Genomic DNA, 13,542 nt, shown 5'->3' on the forward strand with positions numbered 1-13,542 from the left:
GCAATCCATGCAGCTCATGAGGTTGGCCACTCGAAATATGCACCATGCACCGAATCACTTCTAGATTCTACAGTAGACTGAGCCCGGGGATGGACATTGGCTGTGGGCACAAGCCATGAAACGGGGTGGGAGTTTCCAGAGTAATGATGTATGGGTGTTGGTGCAGTTCGGCAGAGCACAAGATCTCGCTTAAGTCGAGCCAACGCTGGTGCTGCATGCTGCACCAACAACTGTCGCTCAGCAATGGGCAGTGCTGGAGCCACAAGGCGGTGGCCAGGCTGACGCCGGCAATGCCGACATGTCTCTGGAGCTACGAAAGGGTGACCAGGTTGACGCCGGCACTGCCGACATGCCTCCGGAATTCGAGGTGCTCTATACATATAGACTCGTGCCTCGCATTGCAGCGGGCTGGGGAAGGAGAAGCCGCGCGGCCGATTCTGCAACATGCCCGTGATTCCATGCGTGGGTGCAAAAGCGAGGGCTCGAGCCCCGAAACTGCCTGGTGCGCGGTGCCGCTAGTAGCGAGTCACGTGCTACCGAACCACGTGCGGCCTCTTTCCTGCATCTCGCGCCAGGGCCCTGTCCCGACCTCCGACACCGGCCAGCTACCGCTTGCACCTTCACCGTGGCACCCAGCAGACGCTGCTAGGTCCCTGTTCTGACCCCCACTGCCCTCCCAGCTGGTCACGCTCCAGCGTCCGCGTGACCTTAGGGCTGGACCCCTAAGATAAGGTGCCGATAAGCCAACCCCGCCATAGAAGGAAGCTTCGCTATTTGCTGCAGCAATCGGGCCGCCAGCTGATAGGCGATGGCGGAAATGAGCGTGAGGCTCACGTGGCCATGCCCCTATCTGGACGATGAGGGTGGTGGTGGGCGCACACGAAGGGGTCCCCTACTGGGTGGAAAATGGCCCAAATGGCCCCAAAAGAACGCTGGATCGTGTAGAGCAGCGCCAGCAACCCGATCCCCGGCTTTGGGCCCGTCACCACCAGAAATCCAGCGGCTATCGTGGGGATGGACCCATCCCCGCTAACCAGCAACTGGACCCCAGCAGATCGGGCCCGCGCACGACCCTCGAAAAAACAGTCCCAGTGCCGCCCATATGCAGGACGGGTGTCTTCTCCGTTATTGTGCCTCATGTGGGTGAAAGATATGATGATTTAATTGCAGATTACCTCCTCACAATTTAATCTGATTAGAACTCACCCCCCAGGCACTCGCCTTTTCAGCTACCAAATCGACCACTTTCACGCCCGTCTGCCCGATATATATTCAGTTATATATCTTCTCCAGTAAGCACCATCCCTCCAGTCACCCACTGGTGCATCCATTCGTTTGCCAGGCCTCCTGATATTAACCACTAGCTTATCTACTCAAGTTAAACATTTCACTATCGTTTAACAGCAGTCCCCAATCTTAGCCTCCTTCCCTGTCATTATATCATATATGGACTCCCATTACTAAACAGGTTATAACGGAAGTCGTTTTTTTTCAAGTCTTTTTTTATCAATCTTTTTGTTGTTAAACTGTTTTTGTTCATTGATAAGACTTAAGATTCATCAAAACTCGAATTTTTTTCCTTTCCTGTTATTATCCTCTTCTCCCAGATCCACGTTATAACGGTCCCGTTACGAAAGAAAAAAATCTATCAATTCCTTTAGAATAATATGGCATTAGCTGATAGAAGACCTTTAGGTATTCCTGTATCTGCCATCCCCGCCTCCCCTTCATTTAATCCCAAGACTCTCAGCGTGAGTCCCTCCATAACATCCCCACCCGAAGACAAGAATTACGATGATGCCATCAATCCTTTGACTCCTGAAAAAAGCTTGAGTCCTGGAGAGCTTTCTCCTACTTCCAGGAGCATCTCGCCAGACTCGTTAATGAATAATGAACTTTCTTCGCAACTCTTGAAAAAGTCTTATTCTCGTGGTTCCACTCCCCCCACATCGTCCTCCACGCCTCCATCCACCCAGAACATCACCAAAAAACCAAAAAACACATCCAGAGCTCCCATTGCAACCGGAATTTCTACCACCATCCCTGTGACCGGCGAAAAGCCCAGACCCGAACAGAAAAACGATCCTTCACTCGAAGATGACGTCTTGTATGCCATTTTTGTCATCTTGTACGAAAAGGACCCTCTGGGCAGCGGAATGACTGTCAAGCAGATCTGCGACATCTTGGTGGAGCAGCACCCCGAGATGGCCAATTTGTCCACCAAGACCTCCAACCTCGTCAGCGCAAAGTTGAACGCATATGTCAAGCGTGTGGAAAAAGGCGAAAACAACTTGAAATATGCCTTATCCAGAGACTGGGCCGACGCTTCTCCCAAGAGAATGGTGTATGTCTACCGTGGCTTGTTGGCTGACGACTTCCAAGCCCATGTCAAGAAGTTACAGGAAATGCAAAAGCAAGACCAGTCCAGCAGAGACGACTTCTCGCAATCGCCAAAGTCTGGCCTTTCCCAGGGCCCCAGGCCTCAGGTCAACGCTGAACTCAACTTGGAAGATCCCTTGGAGGCAGGCAAGCAGGCCACCTTGGCCAAACCAAGAAGACAGACCATGTTTGATTTGGGCATCACCAAGAACACGTTCTTGGAGGCTCCTATCGACAAGTCCAACTTGTTTGTGCCTTACAACTCGGCCCCAGTCACTGCGTCGTTGACAGAATCGAACTCAACCAACGAGAGCAACGACAGCAAGTCCCATGAGCTGGACTTGGAGCTCGAGGACTTCGAGGTGTTCAACGACGACGACGATGACGACGACCTTGTGTCTGGAGCCGGAGATTTGTACATCGACTCCATCAAGAAGAACGGCAAAAGATCCAAGTCTTTGTCGTACCTCTCGTTGAACAAGAAGTGCAAGATTATGACTGCTGCTGCTGCTGCTCCAAGAGCCTCCCGTGCCCCAAGCTCTCACAGTCCTAATGCTGCTGCTGCTGCTGCTGCTTTGCATGCGGCTGCTTTAAAGGCAATCTCCAACCCTTCATCGTCCGTCAGCTCTCCAAACTCCCTCAAATCATCCTGTAACAAAAAATGGTTGAACGTGATCAGATCCGGGTTTTTATCTCAAGATATTGGTGCTCCTGAGGATATCAGTTTGTCCGATTTGGATAAGTTTTTTGCATAGTTTATCGAGAATTGATTGAATGAATTCTGCACATCCAGTTTCCATTCGAATAATTCTTTGCTGCTTGTCCCCTTAGACTTCTGGTATTTGGTTTCCACGAGTTTGCCCTTTTTCGTTGTTGTTGATATTTTTGTCCTCCTGTTGTATCATTTCTTCTATTTGGGTCTTTTAACACAATAATTGATTGGGTTGTATTATGGTTACTTTGTTATTATTTCCTTACCTCACTTGAGGTCATCTCTATTTCTCTGACTTCTTCATCTGTAAAATATTGTGATTATGACTGGTATAGCTAGTTTGATGACTGTATAAAAAAATTTTGGCGTTCACCTCTGATCTCTACTTCTAATATAATGATAACCATAATGATAAATGAGTAGTACAATGTAGTAATTTGAGATTTGGATCCTGAGTGACCCATTGGTGGTAAGTCGATTAAATGTAGTAACACATGACTCGTCAATAAGCATAAGGGCAAGTGTACTCTTGGAATTAATTGAATTTGAAACCTTCAAGATTAATGCTGTTCGTCGCTACGCTAACCTAAATGCTTCATTACTTTTGTCTATAAATAATTATTAGTTTTAATGCCAAATATCCTAGGATACATCCACTCAAATATGTACAATTTTGTTGGGTTATCAGTTCTTCGAAGATTTCGTGTTGGGTCGAATCCTAAGACATGTAATACTTAGGACCATCTCCACCTTCGGGAACAGCCCAGTCGATGTCTTGGGTTGGAACCTTGATGTCGCATGTCTTGCAATGGATACAGTTTTGACTGTTGATTTGGAACTTGACCCCTAATGGCTCTGCCTCATCCTCAACATATTCGTACACTCCAGCAGGGCAGAATCTTTGTTCCACTCCCTTGTACTTGGGATAGCTGAGTTCCGCGTGTTTTCTGTAGTCTTGATCTGGGATTCTCAAGTGGCATGGTTCGTCTTCGTCATGATAAGTTCCTGTTCTTGAGACTGAAGTGAGCAAGTCAAAAGTGAGCTTACCATCTGGTTTGGGGTAGTCTATTGGTGTGAAGTGCTTGGCTTCCTTGGTGGCTGCGGAGTCAGACGAGTGGTGGCTCAATGTCCATGGCTCGCTACCATTGGTGATCATAGTGGACAAGCCGGAGTGAGCCAATCCTCCAAGGAACCCAAGGGGTCCATTGAAGGAAGGACGGACATTTCTCACGTTGTACAATTCTTCATAAGCCCACGATTGCTCAAATGCCTTGGCGTAGCTTTCCAATAAGACAGGAGTATAGTCAGGGTCCTCGAACAGACTTTCATCCACAGCGTCTAGGTCCTTGATCTGCTCAAAGATCGACTCAGCAGCAACTATACCAGACTTAATGGCGGTGTGAGTACCCTTGACCTTTGGTACATTCACGAAACCGGCAGAACAACCCACCAAAACACCTCCAGGGAAATAGAGCTGAGGAATAGACTGGTAGCCCCCTTCATTTAATGCTCTGGCAGCGTAGGAAATACATTTGCCGCCCTCCAATACGTTGGAGTAGTATGGATGGAGCTTCATCTTTTGGAATTCTTGGTAAGGGGAGATGTATGGATTGGCATAGTCCAATCCAATGACGAGACCCACAGCGACCAAGCCGTCGCCAAAGTGGTACATGAAACCCCCACCGTATTCGGCTGTGGAAAGAGGATAGCCCATGGTATGGCCAACATAGCCCTTTTCAAAATTCTCAGGCTTGACTTCCCACACTTCCTTGATACCCAAACCGTAGGTCTGGACCTCGCTGTTCTGTCTTAAGTTGTACTTGGAGATGGCCTGCTTGGACAACGAGCCGTGGCAGCCTTCGGCCAACACTGTAACTCTGGAGTGGAACTCCATGCCTCGCTCAAAAGAGTCCTTGGGGCTGCCGTCTCTGGCGATACCCATGTCCTGGGTGGCCACACCTCTGACGGAGCCGTCCGTGTTGTATACCAACTCGCTGACGGAGATGCCAGGGTAGAGCTCCACGCCCAACTCCTCGGCCTGCTCCGACAAGTACTTGACCACGTTGTTCAACGACACGATGAAGTTCTTGCCATGGTTGGCCATCTGGGGAGGCTCTGGCAACGGGTATGCGTACTCCTGGGTCAAGAACTTCATCGAGTCCTTGGTGACTTTGGTCACCAAGTCTGGAGGAAGCGGAATACCTCCCGTCTCGTTGGTTAACTCGCTGTCCGGGAACAATTCTGTCAATGCTCTGGGCTCCAAAACGGCTCCACTGACGATGTGGGCACCGAAATCGCCTGCCTTCTCCAACACAACCACACGGAGATCGCCATTGCCTTGTTCGTTGTCCAAAGTCTTCAATTTGATGGCGGTAGCCAAGCCTGCGGGACCACCACCCACAATACACACGTCCACAGCGTCAGCAGCCCTTTCCTCTGTCAACGTGGCCTGGTCCTCGGGCGACAACTGGCTGAACTGGAGCTCCTGGGCGGCTCTGGCGCTGGTGCAAAGCCGTCTGTTGGCCGCTGGCAACCGCCGAACCAACAGTGCCACGGGCACTATTCTGGCCAATGGACTGGCTTTATGGAGCGCTCTGGCCCACGAGACAGTCATCGTCAGCCTCAAAGTTCTCAACATGGTTTCTGGTGCTGTTTCAATGAAAGCCTGCTCTGGCGTCTATTGGCAGTAAATAGCGTGTGAGTCAGTCTATGATTGCAGAAAAAATTTCGGTGCAATTTATTGGCGAATCACAACCAGGAAATTTCTAAGCAGTAAAGTTGGCCCTAGCGTGGAGCAGGCGGGAGAAGGTGTCAGTGGTATGGTGGGTGGAGATGATGGTGGCTGTCGCAGGGCATGAGAGGTGGGATTGGCGTGGTGTGGTGTGCCGTGGCTGTGGATCTTTCTGATAAGGCATGTGGAGTCAGCCGTGTGAAAAATGACTCGGAATGATAAGAGAAACGGGTGCAAAAAGACGCGATAAAAGAGACAACTAGACAGGTTTGAGCATGGTTGGAAGGGTAGTGAGGCAGAGGAGATACAGTGTGAGGAGGATATATACGTGTGGTTATGGGACTTATGGGACTGGTTTGAGCTAACTTGTGGAATAGTTTTGTGTGATTATCAGCATATTACAGAAGAGGTTCTCGCCAATTTGTTGGGAAGTTCGGATGTTTCTCGACCCAGGCATGTATTGGTAGGCTAGAGCTCTATATGAAGAATTGGGCTGGTTATCCTGACTTGGAGTTGTGACTGTAGTTGTCGTATTATTTTGTGAAATTCCTTCAAAATCACAGAATCCGTAAAAAAGTGCGGTTTTGTGGGTATATTCGAAAAGGAATGAAAAGAACAAAATAGCACAATCTCCAAAGGAATCTTTAACAGTGTCCTCTCGTATATACTCAGAGATCATCCTATGATCCTATTCGGAAACCAAAAATACACTTCTCAGGTGCAACTGATTTTTTCACCCGATTTCCAAAGGAACACAATACTGAATCATCATTTTCCCAATAGGTATAGCGAAAGTTGCGGAAATAGTGCTTTCGGCAAAATTGGTTGGTAGGATCCAAATGATGGTAGCGATACGATTTTATAGTTAACACATTATTTCATGATAGGTAAATTTTTGATCGAAATAATACCTAGCATAATTGTTTACCGGTAACAATCCGTGAAGTATTCCAAAAGATAGACGAAAAAGAACTATACAAATCACACTTTCTCCTTCCATAGCCTTAGACTCACGCTACAAATCTCACCCTCTCTCCAAACAATGCCTATTGTCAAGCTTTTGATGGCTGCGAAATATACATTCTCTACGTTAGTATTCCGTTTTTCAATAAACATGTATTCGTGTATCCATAATATTCATAACTAGCACTGCCAGCTACTGTTAACAAACGAAAATACTCTTCCTGTCCCTAGTATAATCCCTAACTCTAAAAATCACAATGATCCTGAAGCTCAGGATACCCAAATGGTCAAATCACGTTTAGCGTCGTTACCGTCATTATCGTCCACATCACTAAGTTCGTCCAACATATCTACTGCCAATACCCAATCGTCGTTCGAATCCATCACCACAAAGTCGCCATCCTCATCCTTGTACTTCAACTTGTTCACCACAATGTCTTCAGAAACTTTTCCACTAGAAACGATATGTGATGATATTCTCAGATACAACTCGGAGAACAGGATATTGGTCGATACTTGGAGTAATGGGGTCAATTCTGCAGAGTTGTACACCAATTTAATCTTGATGTCATTGGCGAAGACTTCGGTTGGTGTTGTTCCAGGTGTGGAGCTTGTAAATCCACCGTTGGATGAAATTNTTGAAGAAGGCTCAGTTCCTCCTGATTTACCTCTTTGTTGCCGCATCATACTGAATGTGGAAGAGGATGAGTGGTGGCGGTGGTATGACGATCCGTTTGATGACCTTAATGAGATACTATCATTACTTCCTCCGGCAGGTGTAGCATTATGTGGGGCAGTGGGTGAGTAGTTTGAGTATGCAGCTGTCACATCGTATAACGAAGAGTCATTAGTCAGTTGCGACCCGTGTGAGTCTCTGAGTTTTTTGTGAATCTGATTATTCATTTCACTAGTCTTCAAGCCCCTCAAACAATTCTCCCATTGGTTTCTGGATTCTTCTGTTCTATATCTCAATGAGAAGGAGCCACTTTCTTTCTTGCCAGACCACGAGATCACCAATGTGTAGCCGTTATTGTTACTGGAGGATATGTTGTAGATCTCCAGTATGTACACTCTGCCCTTTAATTCCAAAGGTGAAAGTTTATCACTCTTGGCTTTGTTTAATGATTCTAACAAATTAGCTGTTGAGCTTGATGTAACTGATGCTGATGATTTTTTTCTGCTTGAAAGCAATTCTCTCTTCTTCTTGGTCTCCTTCTCCTTTTCTGATGGCTTTTCGGTTTCCACAAAGAAAAACACAATTCTTTCAAATAAATATGCCACATACTCTCTTTCATTATCCATATCTCTGACTCCAACAAGCCCATGATATAACAATTCACCTTGGTCCTTAAGGTTAAAGCCCCTCCAGTTTCCAACTCTGTCTATTAACTTTTGTAAGTATTCAACATTCTCTGCTCTTCTTTGGGCTTCGTTAACTTGGTTGGCCATTTCCTTCATGGCACCATTTGCGATAATCAATTCGTTGTAAGATGCAGAAGGGGGAATGCTCTGATCCAATGCTTCTGGAGAAGTCTTCAATAATTCCTTCAACAACAATGGATACTTGCATAATCTTTGGATAGGTTTGATGATGTATGATTGGAGCTCGAATCCTGGATCTAACAAGGATGAGGACTTCTTGAGGTTAGCGGCCTCTTTGTTGATCAAATCTATGGCAGCCAACTGTCCGATGGTCCATGGCTCATAAGCCTTGAATGGACCAGTAGAAGCATGAATAAATATACTTCCGATTCTTTGATACTTGTTGGGGACGTGGATGTTGCATTCTAAACCATTGAGAAATCTTCTTTGGAAATCGATGATCTCGTTCAAGTTTGGGAACAAGACATGGATCTGTTCGCTGGAGATAAGTTCGGCACTGGACAATTCGTTTCGATAGGCAGCCAAGATTTCCAAGTCCTGGACGTACTTTCTTTCTGTTTCGATAATTTCTTTGAACACCTTGGATCTGTCGTCCGAGATGGTGATTTCCGCCATAGAATTGACCAAGGTTGCATCCAACTCGAAGGTTTTAGCCTCCTTCAACCCTAACAACTTATTGACCACCTTGATGATCTTGAGCAAGTCCTGGGTACTGTCCAGGAACACGTTTGAAATGGTGAACATGATCTCATCCTCGAAGTTCAAGTGGGTTTTGACGGCGATCACGAAGTCGTACACAGACTTTTTGCAGATGCGCAAGTCGTCGCTGCCGATGATAGAGATCTGGTACTCGGGCACAATCGAGTTGAAGATCAAGCAGAGGGGGGCACCCTGCTGGAACAACTTCCACAACTGGGTGGCAGGATCCACGCTCAAGTTGGCTGGGAGCACTCCTGCCGTGAATGTGAAGATATTGTTGTTGATTAACGCTTTGTTGGGGGTGGTTCCGTTGGTGAGCGTGGTCAAGTTGGAGGACGAAGAGGTGTCGGAGTGGATTGAGAAGCCTGTGGACCCCACGGAAGCTCGATAATCACTTGCAGACCGCGAGGTGTCCTGCTGCATCTGCTGTGAAAGCGCCAACGCCTGCTGCTCGGCACACTGCTCAGCAGCGTTGAACGCGGTATTCATAAACGGTTCCATGCCGTCAATGGCCATCAATTTGTGTTTGAGCGCCAGGCATTGGTAGTGCAAGTGGTCCTGCGCTGACAGCTGTTTGTTGAAGTTGGCATTGATTGCCAGGAGGGGTCCCAGCGCCACTCTGGTGATACTAGTGGTTGACGAGTTCAACGAGAGATTGGACGTGGTAGACACGGTTCTGAAAGGCCCTGGGGGCCCTGGGTGGTTCATGTCCATGGTGTGTGAGTGTGGGAGGGTACGAGGACCAGACGGGGGCTAGCGATAGTGGCTTTTGGGCAAGTGGTGGTGGATTATCCGATGGATAGTTGGTGGTAGGTGTACACGAGAAAGGTGATTTTTTCTGTTTTGGTGTAGACACAATGCGAGGTGCGGAAGGGCAGGATTGGAAGAAGGATGGGGGAAATGGATGGGGGAAAAAGGTGGGCGAAGGGGCACGGTGGAAAGGTAGTAAGGATGGGAGGAGCTGGGGAGAAGAAGGTGGAGAGATAATCGTGGTGGTGGCAGGCCCGGGCGCTAACGTCCCTCCACCGCCTAGTCCTGGATTTACCGAGACGGTCCTGGATTTACACCGGGGCAAAAAAACCCCTGTGGCGGGCCCGCGACACTGCGACATGCCCGGTGCGTCCACGACAGTTCCTGCACCTATCTCAGTCCTCGACCCTGGCAATTCCACCTGGGGCCCGCTACCATCCCGATTGAAAGGGTGTTTCGTTGCAGCTGGTGGTTGTGGACCCATGCAAAGGAGGGGCCCTCCTCCGCAACCCTCCGCCTTATAAGCTCCTGAATAGTTCCAGTACCTTTGGTCAATGCGCTTGCAGGTCTCCATCGACAGCCTGCATGGCCGTGCATCGAGGTTGGAAAATAACTCACCAATTATATGGGGTCCCCCTTCAGGGATGAGAAGCTGCCAAAGGGTGCACCCCAAGTTTCGTAACCTCACTCAGTGTCCCGATTGCTATGAGCTGCACCTGCCAATTTTCAAGCTTTTCATCGTATTTTGCACGCACGCTATTATTCCGGATTTGCGCACTACGACAGAACCTGGCTAATGATAATGAAGTGCATGGTCGTTTCAGGGTCAATTCGGTGCAGTGGTGCCTCCGGACGGTCGTTCAGCGGGGCTGCCCGAGGCTGCCAGATGTGCAACATCCGAGGCAGTCAAGCCAGTCCTAGCAATCTAATTGTGACGTACTCTACGATGGATTGTTCTTCCAGGTTGATAATATCCTGAAACTTGATCTACGATTGGTAAATCCGCTACAGAATATTCAAGAATCGTGGTTAGTTGATGCTCTATTGTTCTTTGGTATTATCTAACTGTTTCTGCGATGAATAAGTGCGGATATTCCTCCTTATTTTTTGCACCTAGCTAGACGGTTTCTTGGTCAATGCAATGGTGGTGCCATGGTCGCTGCTGTACGCAAAAGCAGTCTTATTGGGAAACCACACCACGGACGCAAATGTCAGCTGGCCCGACGCGCTGTTTTGCACCTCGTACACCTCCTCCCCCGACTCCACCTCGAACACCCGAGTGTTGGAGCCTCGATCGTACGATGCGGTAATGTAAGTTCCGTCTCGCGAGGCGTCCACACAAGCAATTGCCTCGTCCACGCCAGTTATCACCCTAGTGTTAAGCATGGTGGCGGTGTTCCAGATGCTGAGCGTACCCTCGTTGGACCCTACCGCAACAAAGGCCCCCCTGGGATCCACCGACACCGTGGTGGCTGCCGAACGGTGGCCTGTCAAGGTCGATTTCAAGCTGATTTTCCAGCCTTCGTCCTCGAGGGCGTACACCGGCAAGGTGCCGTCGTTCAACGCCAAAACAAAGTACCCGTGGTTATAATTAAACCACTTTAAGTCATAGATGTGTTCGTCGATCTTGAACTCGGCCACCTTCTGGTAGTTCTGCTCCACGGAGTATACTAACACCGTGGAGTCTCTGTCCACAACAGCAAGCACCTTGCCATCGTTGGAGTAGGCCACGATCTTCAAGCAGGCCCCATCGGCCTGCCCCAAGCCCTTTTCCACCTTGATCTGCCTCTCCAAGGTGCCTGTAAGACCTTTCCATATTTTGATGTGCTCGTCTCGGCCCACGGATGCAAATGAGTGTTCTGTCTGGGGGTTCCACGACACCAGCTCCACTGACCGGGTGTGTGCGTCTTCGATGATAATGGGGTCGGAGGCCCGGTCGGGCAAGCACCGCCATATCCTCAACGACTTGTCGGTTCTGGACGCCACCAAACGGCTACCCGTGACGTTGATGGAGATGAGGATGATCTCGGTGCTGGATGAGGTATGGCCAGGAAGTGGCTTGTCCCGGACAAGCACGGGGGTGAAGTTTTTGAAAAAGTTCTTGTTGGCCTTGCTGGTCATGGCGAATAGATTAGTCCTTTCAAGCGTACTCAGCTGGTGTGTAAAGCCTTTAGTGGAATGCTCAATTTCCTTGCAGTTTGTGATCCAGTGTAAGATGTCTGGGAAATCTAGTGGTAGAAGCCAGTCAATTGCTCAGTTTAGCTCAACTGATGTTTCTGGATGTATCTGGAAAGAATTGTTCTGTTTGATAACTGAACTGATGTATCTGTTGGTATAAGCCAGTCAGTTATAATCACTTAAGTGATGGTTCGGAATGTTACTTTGGGTCACTCAGTTTGAAGGTTTCTCTCCAAAAGTAGCCTCTTTCTATGTCTTCAGCTGGCTCAGCGGTGTCTGGCCTTCTTGATGGTGATGCCTAGTATCTGGTAGTCTACCTAGTAGAATGTCTTCAAATGCTGCCAATCGCACCAAATGTCTCGCACCACTGAAAAACGACACGAACACACTCAGATCAGCCACGGCCACCATGTCATCCAGACCCAAGTTAACATCGTTGGATGCGTTCGCCAAGACGGTAGAGGATGCGCGCATCAGGACTGCCTCCGGAGGCATCATCACCTTGGTGTGTGTGTTGATCGTGTTGTTACTCATCCGAAACGAGTATGTTGACTACACCAGTGTGATCACCAGACCCGAGTTGGTGGTGGACAGAGACATCAACAAGAGATTGGACATCAACTTGGACATCTCGTTCCCCGAAATCCCTTGCGAGATCCTCTCGCTCGACTTGTTGGACGAGAGTGGCGACGTGCAGTTGAACATCTTGAAATCTGGCTTCGAAAAGTTCAGAATCACAAAGAACCCAGACGGCACCCCAGGCCAGGAATTGCCTGCTACCGACAGCATTGCTTTGAACAATGACAAGTCGTTGAGCGAGATGGCCAAGCCCGTCCCTGGATCCGACTACTGTGGTTCGTGTTACGGAGCCTTGCCCCAGGACAACAACGAAAACTGTTGCAACGACTGTGAAACCGTCAAGTTGGCGTACGCAGAAAAGTTGTGGGGCTTCTACGACGGTTCCAACATCGAACAGTGTGAAAGGGAAGGATACGTCACCCGCTTGAATGAGAGAATTGCTGCTAACGAAGGCTGCCGTGTTCGGGGCTCCACCCAGATCAGCCGTGTGTCTGGTACCTTGGACTTTGCTCCTGGTGCTTCTTTCACTTTGAGGGGCAAGCATGTGCACGATTTGTCCTTGTACGACAAGTTTGAGGACAAGTTCAATTTCGACCACACCATCAACCACTTATCTTTCGGCAACGACCCCATTTCACGGGACTTGGTCCAGTCGACACATCCTTTGGATAGCTACCACGTGGTCGACGGCTTGAAGCAACAAGTGTACGACTACTACCTCAAGGTTGTGGCCACCAGATTCGAGTACTTGAAGGGAGGCCAGCCTTTGGACACCAACCAGTTTTCGGTGATCACCCACGACAGACCACTTATGGGTGGCAAGGATAAGGACCACGAGCACACCTTCCACGCCCAAGGTGGAGTTCCAGGGGTGTCATTCCACTTCGACATCTCGCCATTGAAGATAATCAACCGTGAACAATACGCAAAGACCTGGTCAGGCTTCGTGCTTGGAGTCATCAGTTCCATTGCTGGTGTGTTGATGGTCGGAACTGTGTTAGACAGATCTGTGTGGGCTGCTGAGAAGGCGTTGAAGGGCAAGAAGGACTTGTAATTCTGCCTTGAAGGTCCTAACTGTTGAATACCGAATCCCAAAAATAAGTGGCTCAATATTTCTGTGTTGACTCCTAACTATAATGATAGAGTCGCTACTGTTGTACTACCACTT

At 48.6% G+C, this 13,542-nt stretch overlaps 8 protein-coding genes across 8 annotated transcripts; 4 read left to right on the forward strand and 4 right to left on the reverse strand.

The window, feature by feature from the left end:
- The first annotated feature begins 56 nt into the window (after nt 1-56).
- CANTADRAFT_113116 (uncharacterized protein) lies at nt 57-760 on the forward strand. Its single transcript, XM_020206196.1, has one exon. It carries the CDS (start codon nt 144-146, stop codon nt 660-662), a length of 519 nt encoding a protein of 172 aa, XP_020066732.1. The 5' UTR covers nt 57-143; the 3' UTR covers nt 663-760.
- CANTADRAFT_113117 (uncharacterized protein) lies at nt 761-1,465 on the forward strand. Its single transcript, XM_020206197.1, has 2 exons — nt 761-1,292; nt 1,365-1,465. Exon 1 carries the CDS (start codon nt 858-860, stop codon nt 1,188-1,190), a length of 333 nt encoding a protein of 110 aa, XP_020066733.1. The 5' UTR covers nt 761-857; the 3' UTR covers nt 1,191-1,292; nt 1,365-1,465.
- Nucleotides 1,231-3,503, forward strand: GDS1 (Gds1p). The gene is made up of 2 exons (XM_020207133.1): nt 1,231-1,292; nt 1,365-3,503. Exon 2 carries the CDS (start codon nt 1,668-1,670, stop codon nt 3,132-3,134), a length of 1,467 nt encoding a protein of 488 aa, XP_020066734.1. The 5' UTR covers nt 1,231-1,292; nt 1,365-1,667; the 3' UTR covers nt 3,135-3,503.
- Nucleotides 3,504-3,693: 190 nt separating this feature from the next.
- Nucleotides 3,694-5,733, reverse strand: CANTADRAFT_24492 (putative electron-transferring-flavoprotein dehydrogenase). The gene has a single exon (XM_020207134.1). The coding sequence runs from the start codon at nt 5,703-5,705 to the stop codon at nt 3,810-3,812; it is 1,896 nt and encodes a 631-aa protein (XP_020066735.1). The 5' UTR covers nt 5,706-5,733; the 3' UTR covers nt 3,694-3,809.
- A 557-nt stretch (nt 5,734-6,290) lies between these two features.
- CANTADRAFT_24493 (uncharacterized protein) lies at nt 6,291-6,774 on the reverse strand (the record flags this gene model as incomplete). Its single annotated transcript, XM_020207135.1, has 1 exon — nt 6,291-6,774. A coding segment is annotated over exon 1 (211 nt), but the record flags the coding sequence as incomplete, so codon positions are not given.
- A 281-nt stretch (nt 6,775-7,055) lies between these two features.
- Nucleotides 7,056-9,581, reverse strand: CDC24 (Rho family guanine nucleotide exchange factor; the record flags this gene model as incomplete). The annotated part of the gene is made up of 1 exon (XM_020206426.1): nt 7,056-9,581. The coding sequence occupies one exon, from the start codon at nt 9,579-9,581 to the stop codon at nt 7,056-7,058; it is 2,526 nt and encodes an 841-aa protein (XP_020066737.1).
- A 1,149-nt stretch (nt 9,582-10,730) lies between these two features.
- On the reverse strand, nt 10,731-11,738 carry CANTADRAFT_45235 (uncharacterized protein; the record flags this gene model as incomplete). Its single annotated transcript, XM_020209189.1, has 1 exon — nt 10,731-11,738. One exon carries the CDS (start codon nt 11,736-11,738, stop codon nt 10,731-10,733), a length of 1,008 nt encoding a protein of 335 aa, XP_020066738.1.
- A 466-nt stretch (nt 11,739-12,204) lies between these two features.
- Nucleotides 12,205-13,428, forward strand: ERV46 (Erv46p; the record flags this gene model as incomplete). Its single annotated transcript, XM_020206427.1, has 1 exon — nt 12,205-13,428. One exon carries the CDS (start codon nt 12,205-12,207, stop codon nt 13,426-13,428), a length of 1,224 nt encoding a protein of 407 aa, XP_020066739.1.
- Between the last annotated feature and the right edge of the window lie 114 nt (nt 13,429-13,542).

The sequence above is a fragment of the Suhomyces tanzawaensis genome (genome assembly GCF_001661415.1).
Source record: "Suhomyces tanzawaensis NRRL Y-17324 unplaced genomic scaffold CANTAscaffold_1, whole genome shotgun sequence".
Lineage (NCBI taxonomy): Eukaryota > Fungi > Ascomycota > Pichiomycetes > Serinales > Debaryomycetaceae > Suhomyces > Suhomyces tanzawaensis.

Coding starts and splice junctions, on each gene's coding strand:
- CANTADRAFT_24492 (XM_020207134.1), bottom strand. CDS start 5,705: ATGACTGTCTCGTGGGCCAGAGCGCTCCATAAAGCCAGTCCATTGGCC.
- CANTADRAFT_113116 (XM_020206196.1), top strand. CDS start 144: ATGATGTATGGGTGTTGGTGCAGTTCGGCAGAGCACAAGATCTCGCTT.
- CANTADRAFT_113117 (XM_020206197.1), top strand. CDS start 858: ATGAGGGTGGTGGTGGGCGCACACGAAGGGGTCCCCTACTGGGTGGAA.
- GDS1 (XM_020207133.1), top strand. CDS start 1,668: ATGGCATTAGCTGATAGAAGACCTTTAGGTATTCCTGTATCTGCCATC.